The sequence below is a fragment of the Magnolia sinica genome, chromosome 15 (genome assembly GCF_029962835.1).
Source record: "Magnolia sinica isolate HGM2019 chromosome 15, MsV1, whole genome shotgun sequence".
Taxonomy (NCBI): domain Eukaryota; kingdom Viridiplantae; phylum Streptophyta; class Magnoliopsida; order Magnoliales; family Magnoliaceae; genus Magnolia; species Magnolia sinica.
The window spans coordinates 65,775,100-65,800,291 of NC_080587.1; the positions used below are offsets into that span (position 1 = coordinate 65,775,100).

General features: G+C 41.3%; 1 protein-coding gene across 2 annotated transcripts; it reads left to right on the forward strand.

The window, feature by feature from the left end:
• Positions 1–6,217: 6,217 nt before the first annotated feature.
• LOC131226790 (UV-B-induced protein At3g17800, chloroplastic-like) lies at positions 6,218–12,965 on the forward strand. 2 transcript variants are annotated; one of them, XM_058222513.1, is made up of 4 exons: positions 6,218–6,373; positions 6,462–6,612; positions 10,571–10,872; positions 11,808–12,965. In XM_058222513.1, exons 2-4 carry the CDS (start codon positions 6,466–6,468, stop codon positions 12,616–12,618), a joined length of 1,260 nt encoding a protein of 419 aa, XP_058078496.1. In that variant the 5' UTR covers positions 6,218–6,373; positions 6,462–6,465; the 3' UTR covers positions 12,619–12,965. The 2 variants fall into 2 exon arrangements, with proteins under 2 accessions (XP_058078496.1, XP_058078497.1); XM_058222514.1 differs by having other exon boundaries at positions 6,225–6,373; positions 6,466–6,612.
• Positions 12,966–25,192: the final 12,227 nt, after the last annotated feature.

A 25,192-nucleotide genomic window follows, 5' to 3' on the forward strand; every position in this document is an offset into this window, starting at 1 on the left:
GTATGGATTGCATGTTTAGTTCTCATTTGATGTTGATCTTGCCCCTTACATGATTTAGCATATGGATGATTACATGCTCATGTTTGTTTGATTTCTTCTCATATGTGTTACTTCATAGTGTGCACGATTCATTACTCTTGTGTATTCGATCCATTGAGGTGTAGGAAGTGCTTAACTTCTTCCCTAATCCACACCACCCACATGCACCTTGTTCATGATATTGTATCATGCTTGTTAGGAGTGTTTAAATCATATGTTGAGATGTCTGTGAACATGATATTGTTATACTAGTTGATAACTTTGATAGTGGGCATGTTATGATTCGTTCTCAAACCCTTGGATGGTTAGGAAACATGAGGAGAGACGGCAACCCCATTGGTAGGGCTACCCCGGGCTAAACCCATGGGTTTGGGCCGGTGCACATGGGCGGCAGTAGTTCAACTACATGGGCCTCATGTGCTCGATGTCGTCCGTCACGTGCTCGCTTGACCCATGCGGTTTAGCCTATTTACTATCCAACCCTGTTTGTTAACCATAATTGCTCACTTATGTATGGAATCTGGAACACCTTACCACCGTTGTAACCCATCGGTAACAAATGAAATATTGATCCACAGTCTCGTGAGCCGGGTATGGTGGAATGAGACACTGTGTCTGAGATGTTGGCCTAGCTGGGGTGACGCGCCTCCCCGTAGTGACCGCGAGCGATCCCACATTTCAGCACCCCCCATGTGTTTGAAGTCGGGGATGGGAAAAACCCGACGGGATCAGGGATCACGGGGTCTTGGCCTCACACGTTGGGAGGCCTTGGCCTCGCAACCAGTTTATGACAATAATCCGTGGGGTGTACCAGTTTTTCAAATCTGCTGGATGAACGGAATTAATTAAAAACTCGGCTAACACTATCATATCACATCACATTAGTTAGGTTAGCGACTCGGCAGTTGAGGTCGCAATGAGGGAGCGTTGTCATATGCGATCGTGAGACGGTGTCGTTTGAGGGAGTGTTGTGGTGAGGGCATGCATCATATCATAACCCATGAATATGCATTAATAAGACTAGTTAGAGATCTGTGATTATATGTCTTTCATTAAATTCATAATATAATTGATGTTTGTTACAACTTGAGACTAATAGCACCCACTGAGTTGATCACTCACTCCCACTCTGGGACGGTGTTTTAAAACACCAACCAGACTCTCCCGTAGCTGCAGGTGATGAGGAGTATGAGGAGCCTAGTGGCACGAGCTTAGACGAGGAGGACGAGCTATCCTACTTTCAGTTGATGGACGGTTCTCCATCGGCTTGACAGGCGGGACTTGGATCGCTGAGTGTTAGACTCAGTTCATCATTCATTTTTAATTTTGTGTGATTTTGTTGGGCAACGCCTTGTGCGACCCGTTTATATTAATTTGGACTTGTATATATTTAGACTCCTTCATCTCAGTAGACTAGTTGTGAATTGTGATTCATATTTTCAGTAATTCCCAGTTGCGCATTTAAACCCGATTTATCATAAAACTATAAAAATTGGGTATAGGTGACACTTGGGAACTTGGGAGTCGAGCATATGCACGACCCCCAATTTTCAAGGTGTTACATATGAAAGATGCAATAATTTAGTACAAGTAGTTCTTAGTTGTAATTCAGGTATATGCTTTTAGGATGCGGATTTCTTGCGAAAGCCTTTCGCACGAAGTTCCTACGCTGGGAACCTAGGTGAGGCCCACCGTCATGTTTTTGATAAATCCATTCTGTCCATCCTTTTTGTGAGCTCATTTTAGGATATGAGGCCAAAAATGAGCCAAATCCAATACCCAAGTGAGCCGAAAACATGAGGATTAAACATCCACAGTTGAAATATTTGTGGGGCCACAAAAGTCTTGAATTAGTCTAATATTTCTCATCTCAGTTCATCCCATTACTAATGACATTATGAAATGTGTGAGTGTGTGAGTGTGAATGGTATGTAAACATCATTGTCGACCCTAGGGAGGTTTCAACGGTAGGAATTTCTCTACCCAAAATTTTCTTTAGTGCGGCCCACTTGAGTATTGGATCTTCATCACTTTTGGTCTCATGTCCTAAAATAATCTCAAAAAACAAATGAATTGGTGAATTTCTCACAAATATCATGGTAGGCCCCACCTAAGTTTCCAACGAAGGAACTTCATGCAAGAGGCTTTCGAAGGAAATCCTCATCCCTAACTTGGTAAAAGGTACTAACCTGGTAACACCCAAGTAGTCGTTAATTATAATTAGAGGTGTACATGAATCGAGCTAGTTGGGTTAGCTCGCTCGACTCGACTCGAAAAAGCTCGATTCGACTCGGTTCAAAGCTGAGTTCAAGTAAAGTTGAGCTGATTTTTGGAGCTTGAAAATGAGTTCGAGCTGGCCGTAGCTCGATTCTACTCGGATCGAACCTAGCTCGAATCGAACCAGTTCGGTGACTCGGTTACTCGGTTACTTTGATATTGATGCTGCTCACCAGGTGTTTGATGAAATAACTCAAAGAAGTGTGGCTAGTGGCAAGGGAGGTATGTATATGAAACCAACACCCCTTTTTTTTCTTAATTTTTATGTTGCTTAAAAGGTGTTTGATAAAATACCAGTAAAACAATTGTTGCTATCTCAAATACACTGAGATTTGGAAGGTGCAGTCCAGGTGTTTGTGAAAATGCCTCAATGGCGAACTCGGCTTTACCTTGGCTCGAACTCGGCTTTATCTTGGCTCGAACTCGGCCTGAGCTGGCCCGAGTTGCTGATCGAACGGAGCCGAGCTGCCAGTTAGGCTCGAGGACCGAGCCAAGCAAAGTTTGAGCTGAGTTCAGCTAGTGGCCAAGCCAAGTTGAGCTGAGGCCAGCTCGACTCGGTTCGACTCGATGTACACCCCTGATTGTAATGCAAGTCCGAGCTCGCAGAAAAACCTACTAACGTGGTAACACCTAAACCACATTCGCGGTCGGCGTCCATGGTCGATGTGACAAAACCATGGGTCCCACCTGTCGAAATCGAAAACCCATGTATGGTTGTCTCAACCAGAGGTTCGAGGATTGGAAGTGGATTGGCTGGTGTACCACACGCTAGTGAGCGCGGATTAGGTACTTCCCCCGCCTGTGTAAAGCTCAGGATAGGCTAGACATGTTGCCCCTATATTGGTGGAGAGCGGTTATGTCAGAAGGCGGAGGACACGTCAGCAAATGGAGATGTTAGCCTGCATTTGTACTTGGGTACACGAAGAATCTCAAACATCTCCTCTTTTTTTTCCACTTTCTACCTATTTCCAAGGATGGATTTTCTGCGAAAGCCTTTCGCAGTAAGTTCCTACGTAAGGATGCTGGGTTGGGGCCATCGCCATTTTTTGGAAATCTACTCTGTTCATCTATTTTGAGATCTCATTTTAGGACAAAAGACCAACAATGAGGTGAATCCAAAACTCAAGTGGGCCACACGAGAGGAAAAATTGGGGAAAGACATACCTACCGTTGAAACCTTCCTGGGCTCCACCTTGATGTTTATATGCCATCCAAACCGTTTATAAGGTCATTAACACTAGAATGAAATGGATATACAAAAAATTTAGCCTAAAACAAATCTTTTATAGCCATAAGAATATTTCAACGGTTCTCATTGAATCCTCACTGTTTTCTCTCGTATAACCCACTTGAGTTTTGAATCCACCTCATTTTTTTGTATAATGTCGTAAAACAAGATCTCAAAATGGATGAATGGAGTAGAATTCCTACTAACATGGCAGTGGGCCCCACCCATCATCCTTGCACAAAAACCTAATGCGAAAGGCTTTAAGAGGAAATCTGCATCCCCTTCTCCTCATTTAAGTAGGAAACGGCTACTAACAGGTTGAGTAGCAAGACTGCTACTGAAGTCACGTCACCAAGTTCTTTTGCCCCACCATGATGTATGTTTTTTTTATCGATGCCGTCCATCCATCTAGAGAGATCATTTTAGGGTAGGATCCAAAGAATGAGTCACATCCAAAGCTCCAGTGTACCCCACCACAGAAAATAGTGGGGAGAGTAATGCCACTGTTAAAAACTTCTAAAGGCCACAAAAGTTTTTGATCAAAAGCTCCACAAACTGATATTTGTGTTTTCCCTTCTTTAATGTCTTTGTTAACTTTTGAATGGGTTGGATTTCGAGAAAACATCATGGTGGGCTTTAAGAAGGTTTTAATGGTGGACATCAATCTTCTCGTTGTTTTCTATGGTGCGGTCCACTAAATCTTTAAATTTGCCTCATTCTCTGACTAATGCCTTAAAATAATATCTACAAATGGATGGACGTTGTGGATACAACACATACATCTTAGTGGGGTCCACAGAACTTGGTGACGTCACTTCAGTAGCGAGTTAAATATCTAATCCGCGTCCGAAATAGATTGGCTACTCCCTCTGCCACCAGCCGATAGCTAGCATTCGGTATGTGTTTCATCCATGCCGTCCATCTATTTTTCTAGATCATTTTATGATATGAGACCCAAAATGAGGTATATCCCAATCTCAAGTGGACCATATTATAGGAAACAGTGTTGAATGAATGTTGACCATTAAAAACTTTTTGGGGGCCATAAAAGTTTTGGATCAAGTCGATCTTTGTTTTTAGTTTCATCTAGGTCTTTACGACCTAATCAATAAATTTGATGTCGTATAAACAATACAGTGGGCCTTAGGTGGATTTTAATGGTGGATATCCAATCACTATTGTTTTCCTGTGGCATGGATGATCTAGAAAAATGATTTAGAAAAATAGATGGGCGGCATGGATGAAACACATACCGACCACTAGCTACTGGCTGGTGGCACAGGGAGTAGTCCTACTTGAATGGGAAAAGGGGATGCAGATTTCTTGCAAAAACCGTTCGCATGAAGTTTCTACGTAAGGATGATGGGTGGGGCCCATCGTCATGTTAGTGGGAATTCTACTTTGTTCATTCGTTTTGAGATCTCATTTGACGACATTATACAAAAAATGAGGTGGATTCAAAAATCAAGTGGGCTATATGAGAGAAAACAGTGGGGGTTCAGTGAAAATCGTTGAAATATTCTTATAGCCATAAAAGATTTGTTTCAGGCAAATTTTTTTGTATTTCCATTTCATTACAGTGTTAATGACCTTATAAACAGTTTGGATGACATATAAACATCAAGGTGGAGCCCAATAAGGTTTTAACGATTGGTATGTCTTTCTCCAATTTTTCCTCTCGTGTGGCTCACTTGAGTTTTGGATTCACCTCATTGTTGGTCTTTTGTCCTAAAATGAGATCTCAAAACAGATGAACAGAATAAATTTCCAAAAAAAATAGTCGTGGGCCCTACCCAACATCCTTGCGTAGGAGCTTCTTACGAAAGGGCTTTCCCAGGAAATCCCTCCTTGGGAAATAGATAGAAAGTGGAAAAGAAAGGAAACGTTTGAGGTTCTTCGTGGACCCGAGTACAAATGTAGGCTAACGCCTTTGTTTGTTAATGTGTCCTCCGCTTTCTGACGTAACCGCTCTCCACCAATTAAGGAGTTACGTGTCTAGTCTGAGCTCTACATAGGTGTAGGTAGTACCTAATCCGCGCCCCATGCTAGCTATAGGTATGTGTCATGCGAAGACAAGTGCTAACGGTCGCTCCGTTGTACGAACGATTCAAAGGAGATCAAAGTTACATGGCCCCACAGTGATGTATTTATTATATCCACACCGTTCATTCATTTTCCAGATCATTTTAGACGATTATCCAAAAATGAATTATATCCACAGATCAATTGGACCACACCACAAATAGCAGCAGCGATAATGCTTTTCATTGTTAAAAAATTCATAGGGTCCACCGCAACGTTTATTTTCCATCCAATCTGTTCATAAGGTCACGGAGACATGGATGAAGAGTAAAAACAAGTTTCATATTGATCCAAAACTTCCGTGACCCTTAAAATTGTTTCAATGGTAGACATTGAATCCTCCGCTGCTTTTTGAAGTGTGGTCCACTTGATAGTTAGATCTGTCTTAGTTTTCCTCTCAAGTATTAAGACGGGCTCACAAAATCGATGGACGGTTTGGATATAACACATACCTCGTTATTAGACCCACGGAACTTGCTGACGTCAATACACCAGCTATATAACTGGTGTCGGGTACAACAGCCAATCCGCTTCCTCGAGGATTCTACAAATTCCTATTACGGGTAGTTTCGTAATTTACACGAAAGCTCAGGGTCAGTCTCGTACTGTTACCAACAAGCTACGCTATAAGAGCCCTCTCCCACCGTCCGTCTCTACAACTTCACCAACCCCCTTAGCTCCATCCCTCCCAAACCCTAACCCTCTGAAAATTCTCTGATCGCTCTCTTGCACGATCTCTTCATCAAGGTACGTTGATATTGATCTAGCATTCAACGTCTAAGATACGATTTGTACCTTCTCTCGCCCTCTGATGGAGGATTCTGGTGTTTTGCAGGCAGATGGAAGGTGGTACTGTTCTTCGATCTTCTTCCACTCTTGCCAGACCTTCAAATTTCACCGCAAAATCCACCGTTTTCGCTACTCAGCGGCCCGATTTCGTCTCCTTCCGTACGAAATCCAGTCCATCGACGAACGGATGGATTAAGGTACGGCCCGCTATCGGCTTTTCTTCCTTCTTTTATTTTTTTATTTTTTATTTTTTTCTCTTCGTTGTGATCTAATTCAAGCGATTGTGCTGAATTCCTGCTGCTTATGAAATTCGATTGTTTTAGAAGTAATTTGGAAGTGAAGTGTTGGAAGATTTCTCCGGATGAGTAATTTGTTTGTGTAGAGAAGTCTGATGTGAGTGAGTGTGATGCGTGTGCTGGATACTGCGCGGTAGGGCTGAAAGTCGGGCGGGTTGGGTCGGGTTGGTGCTCAACCCTAACCCAACCCAACCCAACCCAATCTCGGGTTGGGAATTCTCAACCCAAGCCCAACCCAAGTGGGCTCGGTCAGGTTGATCGGGTTGGTCGGGTGTATACGTGCTAATATTTTCGTTATTACATTAGTTTATTATATTTTAATATAGGACTTATTTATTATTATTATTTTTTTATCTATGATTTTATTAATTATATATGTGATTATTCACCGTAAAGAACTTCATTTTTTTCTTTAAAAAAAAAAGCTAAAATATAGGACAACTACTCCTTTAAAAGTCATGTAGCATAGCACACAATCTATTTGGGAGAGAGAAATCCGGCATATCTTGTTAGCTTGAGTACTTGGAAATGACGTGGAAAAGTGAGACCTGACATCACTAGTGTGCCTTTGACACAAACGATCCACACTCAATTATAATTTATAAGAAACTAATATATTGATCGGGTTCGGGTTGGTCGGACAACCCGAGACCTCAACCCGAGCCCAACCCAAGTTTTATCGGGTTGGTGTTTTATAGCCCAAGCTTGAGATCGGACCCGATATATCCTGCCCGAGCCCAACCCAATGTCGGGTCGGTCACGAGTCGGTCGGGTTAAACCCACCCAACTTTCGGCCCTACTGCACGGGTCATATGGTGGGCCCTACCTTGAATTTGCCCTGGCCCAAAAATCAGGCTGGCTGCTTGACAGATGGGGATGTGAATCCATGGACGGATAAAATTGATCGAAAGGGTCCGTCTGCAACTTGCATGTTTTGCGCTAGGATGTGTTTACAGTGGGGCCAGTCTGATGAATGTGCCAGATCTCCCACATGTTCACGGTGGGTTTGTTGCTTACAAAGAGGCCTGGTATAAGTGTGAGTGTGATAGATGGTGTGCAGACTGTGAGCAAGCTCAACAGTCCTCTAGTCTTGAACTAGAGATTACTTTCCCCCCTTCAACAGCTACTGTAGAGAATAAGAAATTTCATAAAGAGAATATTAATCAGCTTGTCTTATTCCATAGGCCATAGCCCCTATTTATAATCAAACCTTACAATCTGTAATAAAAGATATAGAATTTATAAATATTCAAAAATAAGAAAACATTTAAATAACAAAACATTCTAATTAAGAAAATGCCTAAAATAAGAAGATACTTAGATAAGAAAATATCTAAAATTATTCCCCGCCTAATATAAAGATACGAAAGAAAGAGGAAAATTTCTAATCTAGAGATTTGAAAGAAAAGGAAAGTAGAGATGAGATAAAAAGGAAAGCTTGCATTTTCTTATGCATGTGTGCGGAGTGTTGCGTGAGATGTGGGCCTTTTTTTCAAATTTTGATCAACCGGCATGTGTGGCTATTTGGTTACATATTAATCAGTTTGTCTTATTCCATAGGCCCCCCTATTTATAATCAAACCTTACAATATGTAATAAAAGCTATAGAAGCTAAAAATCTGCGAAAATAAGAAAACACCTAAATAACAAAGCATTCTAATTAAGAAAATGCCTAAAATAAGAAGATACTTAGATAAAAAAAAATCTAAAATTATTCCACGCTTAATATAAGGATAAAAAAGAAAGAGGAAATTTCCCAATATAGAGATTTGAAAGAAAAGGAAAGTAGAGATGAGCTAAAAAAGGAAAGTGTACATTTTCTTGTGCATGTGTGCAGTGTGTCGCGTGAGATGTGGGCCTTTTCTTCAAATCTTGATCAATCGGCATGTGTGGCTATTTGGTTACATCATGGTCCCTCAAAATATCTTTAAGAAAATATATCTAACTCGAAATCAAACCCGCCCAAATAGTGAATCTCACCGTAGATAGGCACAGTCCCAAATTTAGATTTTGACTCAATTATCCTGACCTTAGATTTTTGGAAAAAGTGTATTGATCTGTTGGACTTTTAATTATTCATTTTTAACCATCATTTAGATCTCCATCAATTAGCCAATTACAATCATATGTTCCGTGGATTTTCGGGTGATGACCGATGACCCATCTATAACATGGATTTACTTTCTAGGGACAAATTGGTATGATTTGCCGATATCAGTCCGTTTCCATCTGGTGACTCGTTTTGTTTCAGTCTAAAATTGATACGACTCAGATGAAGCCTAGTTGTATCAGACAAGTTTTAAACCATGATCTGGATAGCATAATTTGAGGCTTGCATATGCTAGTCGGCTCCCATCCCAGGTAGAGTAGGGTTGATTTGTCAAGTATGTAGCTAGTCCTTGAACTTTTGCCAAGAATCATGATAAAATATAAAGTTAACTCCAAATAATTGTGACAATGCTATTATGATGATGATGATATCCCACGCATACAATCTTTCTATGCTTGCACAACTACATATGGAGCAAGGTATTATGTAATAGTATTTGTTAGATGGCTGATACAATATGGGACAACGGCCGATACAGCTCTGTAATATCCGAATTATGTTTTTGTGTGAAAATCTTAAAAATTATTGGTAAAATTCTAAAAAATGTAAAGATCACAAATTTGTGTTCTTTTGCGGTTTTGGACATGTTTTTGATGGTGTAATAGGCCATTGTTTTGGGAAGAATATCGTTTGTCTGATTTGTGTATCTGCCATGTTGCATCTCTGTGATTTTTTTTTCCTTCCGGTTGTAATGTACTTCCTTTTCGTATTTTAAATTTTAATACAATTGGTGTCATTTGCTTAATAAAAGAAATGTTGTTTGTTTGGCAGTGTCACGTTGACTTTTTGAAAGTTGACCAAATAGCCCCTAATAGAATACAAATCAATAAAAAAAGATTGAAAATAAAAAAAAGTGATGGTTCACGCATTCTTCCAATATTTTAAAAAATGGTCCACTCTGCTCCGGCTTATCAAATTCCACCCAAAGTTTGGGTTTTGATTCTTAGATCTAGTTTAAAATTAGTTTCTAAGCTTCCTTCATGGTTGAAATGAATAAAGAAGTGAAAAAGGAGAGAAATTAGAAGTTGTCACCCTTTATGGCCATCTTGGCCTATAATGGCCACATCGGCACCATTATGGTGCCAACATGACCAATTTTTCATAACAGACCTATTCACCGCCTTATTGCGCACCGGGGCGACAACTTCCCTTACGTAATATCAAATATGGTTACAATGTAACAATTTGCAGTACCATGGTATGGAGAACTATAACTTTGCTAGAGTGTCTCTTTGTCATTTTTAAGCTCGAGATCTTTGAAAATGAGTAGATTTCTTATGATTATAATAGGCTCACCCTTGGGGCCTGTGTGTAATAGTGTGCCTGGAAGGTTCATTCTAGGTGGAACCATGCTGACATGTGGGTGGTGTCAATGGCAACCTCTGCCATGGCTGGCTCCAAGAGCCTAGGTAAAAAATGAAGGTTGGTTTCTGTTTGACAGCTGATTGTAAAACTGAGAAAGGTTGCTTTCTGGTGGGCAGTGTATTGTAAAACTTCTATCTGCCATTTAAAAGCCAAATCCAAAATGCTGGAAGGAAGGCCAAAATGATGTTAGTAATGGTTATGATGATGATGATGATATATGTTCCCAGTCAATCTTTTCTTCTTGAGATAGTTAGAAAGCTGTATCCTTCATTCCCCGTATTATTTGAAGAATTGAGTCTTCTGGCAAGGAATAGATCTTTTTTTTTTTTCCGAGATATCAACAGCTTCTATCCTGATTGGTGTTTTTATATTAATGTATGACAGAATTGCCCTTCATTTTCTACTTCCAAGCAAGGGCAGAGACGTTTCGGAAGCAGGAGACTCACCTGTGTTCGGGCATCTTCTACAAGTGACGCAAATGGGTCATCGTCGTCAGCAGCTTCAATTGCTCCTCTTCAGTTGGAATCGCCAATTGGACAATTCTTATCGCAGATTTTGATGAGCCATCCTCATCTCCTACCTGCTGCTGTTGATCAACAGCTCCAGCAGCTTAAGATTGATCGTGAAGCAGAGCAACAGAAGGAAGATCCTTCCACCACTACTGGCACCGAACTCGTTCTGTACAGGTTAGTGTTAAATACCAGACTTAACAGATTTTCCTCTATAAGAAAATATGCAATGCCCAATTCTGTTCTGCCAGAAAAATATCTTGTATGCCCCAATTTTTGTGATCCAAATCGTTCTTCTACTCAGCCATCAGTCATTATGGAGATTACCCTAATAATCCCCCTCATTGAGAAACTCTTACCCATTTGATTTTTGTTGTTTCCCATTGAATGTGGACTAACTATTGGATATCCTTTAAAAAAAATGTGGACTATTGGATTAACTATCCATTTTCTTGCACCAATCTGATTCAATAATGGAGAAATTTGTTGTGGGATCCCTTCTGTGTTGTCCTCACAGAAAAAATCTGGTTCCTGAAAGCTGTTGTACGCCTGAAGAGGATCTGTATCAAACAAAAAAGCTTTGCTAAGCCCCCACGCATGTACATATCAGCTGATGCACACAGCACCCCACATGCGAGCACGGCATGCAGGTGAAATATTTAAGCCATCCATCATGTGGACCTCAACGCGTGGATGTTACTGGCCAAAGATAAAAGGTGGTTCATCATCACATGAGGTACAATATTAGACAAAGTAAATAGGTTAGAAAGGTTCTGCTGATGTTTTCACAACCGTGCATTCGTGCCGTTAATTGTGGCCCACTTGAGTAATGGACCAACCTGATTCATGGGATAGGGTGTACCCTTCTAATGGATGGCTTGAACATTCTGCCTGTCTGCCAATGCTGGCCTATTTTTGGCGTGCGCATTATAGGACTCGTACATACATGTGTGGGCTTTGCAAAACTCCAAACAAAAAATGCCTCGTCTTAGTCAGTGGAGCCTCATACAATCCTTCATCTTCCATAAGATAATCTTAGCTGAAAATGAATCTTATTGTCATTGTTTCTAAAAGATGATTCTCATTGATTTCTCATGATTATTACTTATTAGGAGAATTGCTGAGCTAAAAGCCAATGAGAGGAGGAAGGCTCTGGAGGAGATTTTGTATGCATTGATTGTGCAGAAATTCATGGATGCTGGTGTCTCGTTGATACCCACAATATCCCAGCCGTCGGATCCTTCTGGTAGAGTTGACTCGTGGCCAAGCCAAGAGCAGAAGCTCGTGGAGCTCCATTCTCCGGAGGCTTATGAGATGATAAAGAACCATCTAGCACTTATATTAGGTAACCGGCTGGAGGATTCAAATTCCGTGGCTCAGATAAGCAAGCTCAGGGTTGGGCAAGTCTATGCAGCTTCTGTCATGTATGGGTATTTTCTCAAGAGAGTGGACCAAAGGTTCCAACTCGAGAAGACAATGAAAACCCTCCCATTTGGTTCAGACGGTCACGAGAGTTCCATTGAGCATGCCCTCCCTGATGAGTCGAGGCCCAATGTTGGGGCGGCCCGTGTTGAGAATGCCTCATGGTCTGGTGGCTACAGCCCTGGCGGGTTTGGTTACGGGGTCAAGGCCACCAAGCTTCGATCCTACGTCATGTCGTTTGATGCTGAGACACTGCAGCGGTATGCAACAATTAGATCCAAGGAAGCCGTCGGCATAATCGAGAAACATACCGAGGCCTTGTTTGGAAGACCGGAGATTGTTATCACGCCTCGAGGAGGCATTGATTCTTCTAATGATGAGGTCATAAAGATTAGCTTTGCAGGCCTGCAGAGGCTTGTGTTGGAGGCCGTGACATTCGGGTCTTTCCTCTGGGATGTCGAGAGCTATGTAGATTCGAGGTACCATTTCGTGGCGAATTAACACCAAAATTAGAATCTGTGGGCACGCTGAGCTTTGAGAGGAGACATCCAACCTACGAAAAGCAGCTGCCTAATGGAATAAAAACGGCTGTAATTACGCTGGTACTAATTCTTCACTCAAAATCAAATCTTTCTGTAGGCTAAACATGGGGATTCCAGGCATATTATGAAATTTGAGATTTCTTTGTTCCTGTTTTCGTATCATGTGGATCAATGTGCATAGGTGAAATCAATGCCTTTGTAGTGTGCTGCCCCCTTGTTTATCACTACATACTTTCTTGTAATCCAAGTTCTTGCTTGTGGTTTGTAGATGAAAAATATGCATCAAATGATGAACTCTTTGGTCCATCTTTTTATGGGTAGTGCTGCTTAGATAAATTCTCTTTTGATCATTTCTTCAATCTTTATACCATTTTTCAATCTCTAACATTGCATTGTTCTTCGTATGTGTTTGCTTGAAAAGGTGGTCATGGCCTATTTTAGTGAGATTTTTTGACTGGTGACGCATGTATATAGATGTTTTCCATGATGCATGTACCAATAGTACATTGGATCTCTGATATTGGAAAATGGTGTGCCATAATGGCTGTTACGTAAAGGCAATGGTGGCAACTGTTACACGTGGGTTGTAATGGCAGTAATGGCCGTTATGGAAAAAATGATCCGCAAAGGCCATTACAGTCCCCATAATGGCCTGTTATGCCTCCTGAAAGGCCATAACGGCCCCTATTATGGACTGCTATGGGGCCAATACAAGTTTTTTGGATTTTTTTCAATAGAAAAAACAGAGAGGCTGTAACGGCCGTTGTGGCCCGTATCGTAAAGGTAATAGTGGTGGCCACCATTACTGTTACGGAATACCTTGCTTGGAATTGAGATTCTGAAAGTCAACATCTGTGTAAATCCACCATTTACACACGGGAATCCTATGCCTGGGCATTGTTCACAATGCCTTTGCATCTTACAAGGACGCTACAATTTCTGAAATTGCTGTATAGATGCTAGTCTGTGACCGTATTATGACACACTTCTGGACAAGGTTATCCGCGTGGAAAAGAAAAACTAACTATAATTACTATCATCTTCAATTGTTATGGTCCTCTTTGCATATGTGTGTGTGTGTGTATGTGTGTGTATGTGTGTGTGTGTATATATATATTGTTTTGTTAACACATCATTATTATTTATTTTGGATTTCTTTACATAGAAATAATTTCAATGGCCTCTGGTTTAACAGTGGAGATGGCCCTTGATAGAGTGGAATGGCGAACAGGAATTTGAGTAGCCAATCCAAATTAGTTGGGATAATGCTTAGCTTAGATGGTGATGATGATGAATAATTACAATGTAGCATTAAAGTGTAATGATTTATCATCATGATTCATAGTATTAGATTCTATTTCTCATTGTCATCATCATCATCATGGTCATTATGCTGTACTAGTGGTTTGGCACCTACAACGCACATGGAGAAAGGAAGTAAGAGATGAATTCGGGAGAGAGAAATCAACACCAGAGTTTTGGGAGAGAGCTGGTGGTCTGGCCTTCTGCAACTAAAATATAAGTCATTAGTGGCTTTTGTGGGTAAACACTAAAGTTGTCCGATCGACACCAACCACATTTTCAAGTTCCTGAAATACCATTTAACTTCAAATGTCTTATCATATCCTTAAAATATTCAAGTTTCTCCATCTTGGAAAAGTAATAGCGGGGGCAAAAATGTCCATGACCTACTGGTGTTATATATAGTAGAGATTAAACATCATCATCATCATCCATGTGTAATTCTAACTAATTGGGGTTGGCTATATGGATCCGTTTCTTCCATTACACTCTATCAAGGGCCATAACGAGTTAGACATAGGTCATCAAGTCTTTTCTAGCCATGCCCACCCACATCCTTGTGGGCCTTCTCCTTGCCCTTCAGAGGCTTCAACTTGCACCAGCTCACTCCTAACTGGCACGGTTCGTCACTGTTGCACACAACCAAACCATCAAAATCTACTCTCCCTCATCTTATTACACATGTTAATGTTATTCCTAAATTCCCTCAAATGCATTCATTTCTGATTCCATCTTTCGGTGTCTTTGCACTCATCCATTCAACACCTTCCTTTTAACTACACTTATCCTATGAATATGTTGTGTTCCTAAACTGCCCAACATTCAGTCCCATTAAGCATGGCTGGTCTTATAGCTATCCTATAAAATTTCCCCTTCAATTTGATCAGTACACAATGATTACACAAAACTCCAAAGGCACATTCCATTTCTTCCACCTAGCTTGAATTCCATGGGCAACATCCTTCTCAATCTCTCAACTACTGTGAGTTATCGACCCAAGATATCGTAAGTGGTTATCTTGGGAAACTAATATCTCATTTCCATTTCCTATTGTTATTAAAATTGCACTCCATATATTCTGTTTTAGTTCAACTAATTCTAAATCCACTAGATTCTAATGCACTCCATAAATCTAACTTCTTGTTTGCTTGTCCCTCGACTTTTCAATAAAAACTATGTTATCTGCAAACAACAGACGCTATAGAGATCTCTTCTTTGGAAAACCTCATCACCTTGTCCATAACCAATGTGAGCAGATATACGGCCTCAATGTTGACCCTTGATGCAAGCTTATAGTTATTGGGAACTCGCATATCTATCCACTAGTCATCATCACATTTCTTACTTTTCCCTAACACATGCTTTGTCATGTCAATCTATACCACGGGACTTACTCCCTCTGTTGTATGCTTCTGTGGAACTCTTGCCTATCTCGAGACAACCACCTAAATCAACCAAGTTTTCAGGGCTCTTCCGGTGGGCCCATAGCTAGGCAATTTCCCATCTTTTACGTCCTTTGGGCCATCCCCTCCCACCTTCAATAATTCCTTCCTGTTTCTACTCGATTAGATTATGATAGGGGAGTTATTTGATACTCTGGCGGAGTGGGACACTGGATGCACAGGTGCACTTATGTGTCAATACGAAAAGTTGAGATAAAGCTCGGAAATTGTAGGCCCATTTTAGATTGGCCATCCACCCAAAAGAAGAGTTATCTGATTGCTCAGCAACTCTGGTTAATGGTTATTTTCTTGTTGAATTCAGGGTGTTGATTATTTTTCATATTGACCCTCTTAAATGTCTACCAAACAGCCAGTTAGTATTTCATAACATAACCGTTACGAAATGGGCCCAGTCCTAGATATACGTGGCTCATCCGTTGATGCTAACCTCTTGACTTTGTCCATGCTTGTCTATTAATCATATGGCTGGGATTGTTGTAATTTTCATTCTTCCTGCAGTTGCAGTCAGACCCCAGGGTTGAACTGCTAGGGACCAACCTCACGAGTCTCAACCCAAGCTAGCTAAAGCCCGTTCCCAACCCAAATGGGAAGAAAGCAATGGCAGCATCCTTTGGAATAAAATCATGTTCGTTCAAACGCATGTGAGTTATATACGATGGAGCCACCATGATGTTTCTATCTCAAAGACTCTGGTGGGCCACGGTGCAGTGAAAAATGGGAAAGGGAAGGCTCACCATCCAAACTTCCAGACTGCGTGTGCTGTGGATATGCCATTGCCATGCAATCGATCGATGGTGCGTGGGACCCAAAGTGATATTGTTTAAGCTATTCAATCCAGTAATCAGACACATATCAAGGCCATTCCATAACTTGGGTGGGCCACTCCGGGTGGGTATAAGATGGGAGTTTTTAGGCATGGTTTTTACATTGATCCCTGTCGTGTGGCCTACATGAGTTTTGGAATGGCTTGATTTTTGGGCTTTATGGTGATGCACGGTATGGCTTCCACACGCATTATGCTGGTCCCACTCTCACATAAGCTCGATCGTATGATAACTCACATACAGTCAAAACATATGTGATCATTTCCCATACATTGTTTGATTCCGTCGATCTGAACCGTCCATTAAGTCTAGGATACATTTTATAGGCTACTATAATAAAATTGCACTGGTCGGATGATCCGATCCGTCCTTGAATGGGCTTTTTTCTTCTGCAGCCATCCATCCTTTTGGAAACCACTGATGAGATTGTTACAATTGCCTAATTAAACTGATTCTTTAAAATCATAAGCGGCTCTAATAAATGAATTAAATTGTTGACTGGACCTATTTTTGTGTAAACAAATGACTGTTTATATTAAAGACCATTGATCAAATGGTTCATATGTGTCAAATCAGAGTGATGTTTGTATGGTATTTCATCAGATGTGCGCTGGACCTAACCAATGGTCTAGATCAATGGATTGGATTATGTAAGTGTCCCAGTGAGACTAGGAGCACTATAACTTCGTAGGCGTGTACACGAGCTAGCTCGGTTAGCTCGCTTGACTCGACTTGAAAAAGTTCGAGCGAACTGATTTTTTTAGCTTGAAAATTAGTTCGAGCAGGCTCCAGCTCGACTGGACTTGGATTGAATCGAGCTCGAATCGAACTCGGATCAAACCAGTTCGGTGACTCGGTTACTTTGCCATTGATGTTGCTCACCAAGTGTTTGATAAAATGACTCAACGAAGTATGGCTGGTGGCAAGGAAGGACACGTGCAGTCAAGGTGTTTGTGGAAATGCCTCGGGACAGGACACATGCTGCTGAATCAGGCCCCACTGTTTCCTCTTTACATCAATGTATTCATTTCTACAAAGAACACTATTATTTTTGTGTGGGAGATTTTTGAGAAGCATTACTTTGTGGCTTTGAGAGAACCACTACGATTGTTCCACAAGGCAGGCAGGCAGTCGAGAGTACATCGACAGTCCGCTGTGATTGGCAGAACCTCAAAAAGCCATCGAGTAGGAAAATGAATATCCCCCTAGCAGCCATGTTGAAAATGAAGTCGCCGACATGCAATGCTAAAAAAACAACGAAAGCTACATACAGCTGATGCGTGTAGAAGAACAGCTTGAAATACAGCTTCCTCATTGGATTCAAAGAAGTCACCCACATCAACAAACCAGCCAAAAGGCTAATCACCCCAGGATAATTGAAAATACCGATGTCTCTCCATTCCACCAACTGCACATCAGCTTGAACTCGGCCTGAGCTGGCCTGAGATGCTGACCGAGCTGAGCCAAGTTGGCCAGTCAGGCTCGAGGACCGAATCGAGCTGAGTTCGAGCTGAGGTCAGCCAGTGGCCGAGCCAAGTCGAGCTGAGGCCAGCTCGACTCGGTTTGACTCAATGTACACCCCTAATAACTTATGCTCTGAGAGCATTGGAGTAGTTTTCCTTAATCAAGCCGGGGTAATTGGGTGCGGATTGGGTACTACCCCCACCAGGACCGAGCTAGAGACAGACAGTCATGTCAAGGGCTCCACCTTGATCTATATGTTTATCCATGACATTCATCTATTTTGATATATCATTTTTGGCTACGGGCTAATAAGGGAGGTAGATCGAAGGCTCAAGTGGACCACACCATATGAAGCAGTAGGGATTTAAAGCCTACGGTTGAAAACTTATTGGGGCCACAAGTTTTGGATGAAGTTGATATTTTTATTTTCCCTCATACAGGTCTATGCGACCTTATGAACAAGTTGGATGGCAAATAAACATCACGGTGGGCTTTAAGATGTTTTCAATGGTAAGAGTTCAATCTCCACTTCTTCATGTAGTGTGGTGTCACGTCCTGAAAATCGGCACCTGTACGGATACTCCAATCCTGAGTTTTTGGATGTGAACTTAATTAAAATGCATGTATGTCATTATTCAGATTCAGATTGACATTCATTTTATATACGAATAATTAAAGTAATGTATTTAAGCTTAGCGGATCCAAAGTGAAGTAGAGATAACAAAATCCAAAAGTATGAGGCTAATATGTAAAGATACAAATTCAAATGTGGTGTTTACCCATATGAGGATTATATAAATCACAATAAGTACAAATATTTATGAAAAATACAACTAACTAAAGTGATGGATCTATAAGTTTACTAGGATGCCTAGGTGCACTACTATCTGGTCATATTCTTGAGTCATATGTATATGTCAAATAGAACGCGTAAAACGCCAACATAATGAAGAAATATTTTCAAAATTTTACTTGAGACATTTTAGTGATAAGAAAATTTACAATAAATACATATTTTTACATGTAATATTTTTAAGTATATTATCTATAACATATAAATACTAAGTTATCAATGTTATCAACACAATTAAGTATAAACAGATGATAGCAACACAAAACAAATAATTCTTAAGTTGGGTATTTAAAGTGTTATATGATGTTATATACAATGGTTGGCCCGCAACGTAACCCACTAATAATTTTCATGATGATACGTGCAATGGTTGACCTGCATCACAACCCACCAACGATTTCATGATGTTATGCATGATTAGTCAAGTTGTTAGTATTTTCAGATTAAATAGCAAGTTAACGAAGCCAGGATACCACCATTCTATCAATAGCCGTTAAATGGATTCATGTAACTTGTGGCGGCACGTAACGGCCTCTCACCAATGTCCCTTGATTAAAATTTGAGTTTATCACCCAATATTCCATACAACTTAGTCGGGTTAATATTAGGGTTTGTCGTCCAAGGACAATCACATCTAGGGTGAAGGTCGTCACTCACACCCCGAATGTGGAGAAGATACGCCACCTAATCCATTAGCAATATAGTAGGGTCGCGACTCGTGACATTTATTGGTGCTCAGTGGTCACTAAGGGAAAGCTCGTTACCCAATGTTTTGCCTATGTTGTGGCCCAACTGATGACTGAGATCCACCTAATTTTTGAAGCACACCATTTTCAGAGGCCACCCTTTTAGATGGGTTGGATGCCATATATGTACCACACAGTGGGCCCCACGTGTAACTAGCTATAGATGAAAATCGGTCTCCAATGTTTGGGGTACCGAGAATCACGTATCTCAATAACATGTTTTTAATCATTTGATCTGTTAAAGCTGGACGACACCATCCATGATATATCATTTCGCTTAAAGCTGCTGAGACGATCCTAACCATCCAATTCCTGATTTTCAGGCCATGCATCACAACGAATCTCATGATTCGTCAATCTAGAAGATACCAATCTTGGTACTTTTTTTTTTTTGGTTGAATCTGGACCGTTGTTGTATCTCTCTTATTGACCGTCTCCTTTTAGGTCACAGACAGATTATGTTTGTTCAAATGAGGAGAATTTTTTTGTGGAATAGTTCATCCATGGTGGGAAGCGACAGATGAATGGTCTGGATTGAAGAAAACCGTTGGGCCCCACTTATCATAATTGAAATCATAAGCAATGGACAAAAAAGCTTCACACGTCTCTAGACACTCTACCTACCATACCTAACATCATTTGTCTCTATTCATAATGATTTTCCTTAATTAAGCCCTTATGAAGAGAATGGCCCACCCAATGCTAGGTGGGCCCCACAGAAAAGTGAGAAACGTGGTTAACAAAGAGATCATGCACCTTATTGATCTTTAACCAATAATAGCTGGAGGTTTTACCTCTCCTCATTTCCGTTTGAATGTTTAAAAAGTAATCAACGGTTGAAATAAAAGACATCATAATGAAAAAGCGGGCCGTAGACAATTGCACCAATCACCTGAAATTGTGAGAACAATTATTAGAGCTGTACACAACCGAGTTAGCTCGGTTAGCTTGCTCGACTTGACTCGAAAAAGCTCAATTCAACTCAGTTCGAAACTGAGTTCAAGCCAACTGGAGCTGATCAACTTGGATTGAACGCCCACTCAGATTGAACTCGGATTGAACCAATTCGTTGACTAGGTTATTTTGATATTGATGTTGCTCACCAAGTGTTTGATGAAATGAAATAAATCCTTACTCTTGCTCCAGTGGTAGACTCTAAGGAGTTTCAACACCTGGTCAAGGGTTCAAGTACCCATAGGTGGTGAAATCCCTTCTACAGCGCATGGAGGTGTGCGTGCGTGTGTTAAAAAAGTGTTTGATGAAATGACTCAATGAAGTGTCAGCTAGTAGTGAGGAAGGCATAGATATAAAACAAGTATCATTATATCTTGATTTTGATGAAGGTATGGGTATAAAACAAATATCATTGTATCTTGATTTTGATGTTGCATGATGAGTGTTTGATGAATTATCTATAAACAGCTGCTGCTGTACATACCATGAGAAATTGAAAATGCACTCCATATGTCTGTGAAAATGCTGCACAAGCTCGAATTCAGCTTGAACTGCCCAATCAAGATCGAGGACCGAGCTGAGCCGAGCCAAGTTCAAACTGGGTCAGATAGTAGCCAAGTTGAGTGAGCTGTGCCAGGCCCGACTTAGTTCAACTTGTGTACAACTCTACGAGAGAACGGACCAAAACATTAATATTTTTCAACATTTCATTAACTAGTGCATTCACTCTGAAGTGGACACGTGGCACGATGGTCCATGCTTGGTGGGTCCCAGTATTGGTGGGCCAATGCCAAAATAACTTCAAAGATTGGATAATCGTGCCCATCCAAGTGGTCCATACTTTAGAAACATGAAAACTCGATTGACTCAAAAACTCTTGCCGGTCTCTCGAACAATCCATGCAATAGATCCAATCTGATGGGTGGGATTGCTTGATCAATGTGGTTCCCCACCAATCTTCCAACCATACATTCCCACAATTTAGTGGAGCGGATCAGGTGTCACCCGGGTAACACCATAGTTAGTATTTCCCAGACCACGGGGCCCACCTTAATGTATGTATTGCATATCTACGCTGTTCATCAGTGTTTTTTCATATTATTTCTAGAAATGGTCCCAAAAATGAAGTAGATCTAATTCTCAAATGAACCACACCACAGGAAGCAGTGGTCAGTAAATGCCCTAGGGCCCATTGTAATATATATATATTTTTTCCATCTAACCATTTTATATATATATATATATATATATATATATATATATATATATATATATATATATATATATATGGGGTAAATCACCACTGTTTCCTATGGTGTGGTCAATTGAGACTTGGATATGATTTATTTTTGGAATCATATATTAAAACGAGATGAAAAAAATTGATGGACGATGTGCATATACAACACATATATCAAGGTGGGCCCCACAGTCAAGGAAATACCCACTATGGTGTTACCTAGTTAACGCCTGATCTGCTCCTAGTTAGAGGTGGGCATGGAACGACTTGATCCGGTTAACTCGACTCGTTCCGATCTGACTTGACCCAAACTGAATGGGTGAGTCGGTCCAAACCAAGTAAGCTTCGCCCAATCCGAACTCAAACCAAGTTGAGTTCGAGTTACCCAGTAACTCGACCCGAAACTTAATACAGTTAGACTTTACTTGATCCGAAACCCGACTCAACCTGACTCTCTAATCCTATCACGATCCGATCCCAACCTCTCTCTCTCTCTCCCTCCCTCATCCTCCTCCTCTTCCTCTTCCAAGCCTAGTAACCACCCACCACCATCACCCTCCTCCTCCTCCTCTCTCTCTTTCTCTCCTCTCAACTCCCTCCCTTCCTCATCTCTCAATCTGACTCGATGCCAACTCGACCCGATTCGGTACTTGTGATCGGAACAAACTTGGTCCGGAACAATCCACGCCAGACCGAACTCAGGTTGAGTCAGGCATGTCGGACTCACTATCGAGTCGAATCAAGTTCGGGTCAGGCCTATTTCAAAACCGGATCGAGTCGAGTCAGCCCTAACTCGGTCCGACTCGACTCGATGCCCAGCTCTAGCTCCCACAATTTAGATGATCTCGACAGCTGTACATGTGCACCACGTGTGAAGGGAATGGCTCACGACTCATACGCGAGACACACTAACTCACCTTTTCACGCCTTCGCTACGATATTCCTGTGCCTGGGGCCCACAGATATGTCTGTTCTGGAAGACTACAATAGTAAGAGTCTAAAAATCGGAAGATCCAGGACTCACGTGGGCCATACCACGTGAAACAGTGGGGATGAAACGCCTGGGGTGATAGAAATTTTGTATCAGGATGATATCTGTGCATCTAGTTTATCTGAGTCATAATAAACCGATGAACGGTTTGGATGGCATACAAACATCATGCTCAGCCCCAGGAAAGTTTCAACGGTCTACATTTTTCATTCCCACTGTCTCGTTTATCACAGAGGGTTTGTATAGGCCGATATAGATGTCCGTGACAAATCCTTTCTGTACATATGTTTTGAAAGACGAGGATAGGATTTTAAAAATCAGACAGATCCAAAACTCAGGTGGGCCATACCACACCAAACAGTGGAGATTGAACGCGTGATAGTGATAGAAGTTTTGGATCAGAATGATATTTGTTCCTACAGTTAATCTGAGTGGTAATAATTCTATGAACGGTTTGGATGGCATATAAATATCATAGTTAGCTCCCGAAAAGTTTCAACGGTGGTGGACATTGCTGTTCCTACTGTTTTTTTTGGTGTGGCCAACCTGAGTTTTGGATATAAATGATTTTGATATTCCTGCCAGAGTGTGGTCTTTTAAAATAGATGATTGGAGTGGATGTGTAGCAGACATCTCTTTGGACCCCACATAGCCACGGGCACAGGTATATCTGTATGCCCGGGGTCACAGGCACTCCGCTCCTCTAGTTCATGTGGGCCCTACCCCGACAAGGAAGCGTGACAAGTGGACGTGCTTTAGCTGGCTGCAAGATACGTAGAGGACATTCACTTATCCATACAACGCGTATTTTACCAAAATGCCCTTGCCCTGTCACTGCCGCCGCTCTTCGGTCGTTGGACGTTAGGAGACGCCCCTCGTGATCAGCGTTTCTCTTTTCTCTACGCTGACGTTGACACATACTTCATCGTCCGCATTCACATTCGAATATGCTCTCTCAAGCTCATTGCATGTGCTAGCAATCCCACGCCGTCCAAATCGGGGTACATGGAAAATTGTGGCTAATCATACACTTGTTGAGACATAAATCTTGTCGATTTGCCCGGATCCAGCCTCACCGCATGAGGCCGGGGTACCAATGATTTATTGAAAAACAAGAGTAGATATTGGGGCGCCGATTAAAGTTAAGGACCCTGTGATGACTAAGTCATGATATGGACTTTTAAAAGAAGTAGAAGTGTAACACCTTGGTTCTCAAAATTCGAGGATAGTCACTCCTCATTGAGAACTGAGTATTACGTTGTAAAATGGATCATTATAAATCTAATTAACAGTAGATTTCATAACATAAAGTAAAACAACTACGGTATAAACTAAGAATATTAAGAGTAATATCAAGGAATTTTAACTACAATCCTCAAATATAAGCAAAATATAAAGTCTGAAATATAAAAGCAGGTAAATTCTGAAATTTTAGTGGAGCTCCAACGGCTCGACTACATCCGCATACGGGTCCTCCTCGCCATACTCCTCCTCAGCTAAATCCGGAATCCGGTCATAGGGGTCTCCACCTGTCATCAAACCTGTGTCTATTTGGTGCAACCGTATGATTGGATGAGCGAAAACTCAATGAGAATTGTCAATTCATAACTGTCAATTCATAACTATAATGATATCAAATAGTTCCAACATAGTTTAAACCAACATGTCAATTCATAACTAGAATAATATGAACTTGTATGTAAACGAAGGGTTGTATGAATGTATGCTCAAGTCACAGATTTGGGGATACACATCCAGCTGCCAAAATAAAGGGTCACCGAAGGAGAACTAGCCACCCAGAAAAGTACTCGAAGGTATGCTCAAGGAAAACTAGTCACTTGGAAAAGACCATGCAAACCGTCCGCGGTAGATTAACTACTTGGAAAAGGCCATATAGACTGCCCATAGTAGATTAACTACTTGGAAAAGGCCATGTAGACCGCCTGCGGTAGATGAACTACCTGGAAAAGACCATGTAGACCGCCCGTGGTAGATGAACTACCTAGAAAAGGCCATATAGGTGAGTATGCCTAAAGATGTCTAACCTCCTGAAAAAATACATGGGATATGCCAGAGGAGGTTGTAAAATCCCGGACCTCCACCATGGATTGGTGGGTCCTACATGCTTCCATGCATGTAGCAAAAGGAAAGGGAGAAAGGGAAGAAGAAGAAGCACCCACCTTAATGGATCCTACTCCAAAGGTACATCAATCTACTCTTCATTCTCCAAGGGACATGTTTCTATGGGTGAGATGGATTGTTGAAGGTTAGATGGGAGGGGATTAGAGGGAGAAGGGACTAGATAGAAGGAGAAGGTGGGGACATGTGGAGGTGTTGCTAGGAGAAGAGAGAGAAGAGAGTAGAGAGAAATGAGAGGGAGAGAAGAAAAATTTCTAGAAAAGAGAGAGAGAGAGAGAGAGAGAGAGAGAGAGAGAGAGAGAGTAATCATGAGTTCTCTCTCCTAGGATAGGTAAATCCATCATGAAACTAGGGTGATATCAACATTGCTCATAGACTCATAAGCTTGGGGTAGGGATGGGTAGTGTGTGGGTAGAGGGTGGTGTAGAGGATGGGGTTTAAGTAGTGTGTGGGTGGTGTGTGTTGGAATTTGTATAAAAGTGGGTGGCCATCTTAAAAAACGTGCCCTCCAAACTAGGTGGGCCACATTATCATGGTCAATGGTTAGAAATGAAAAG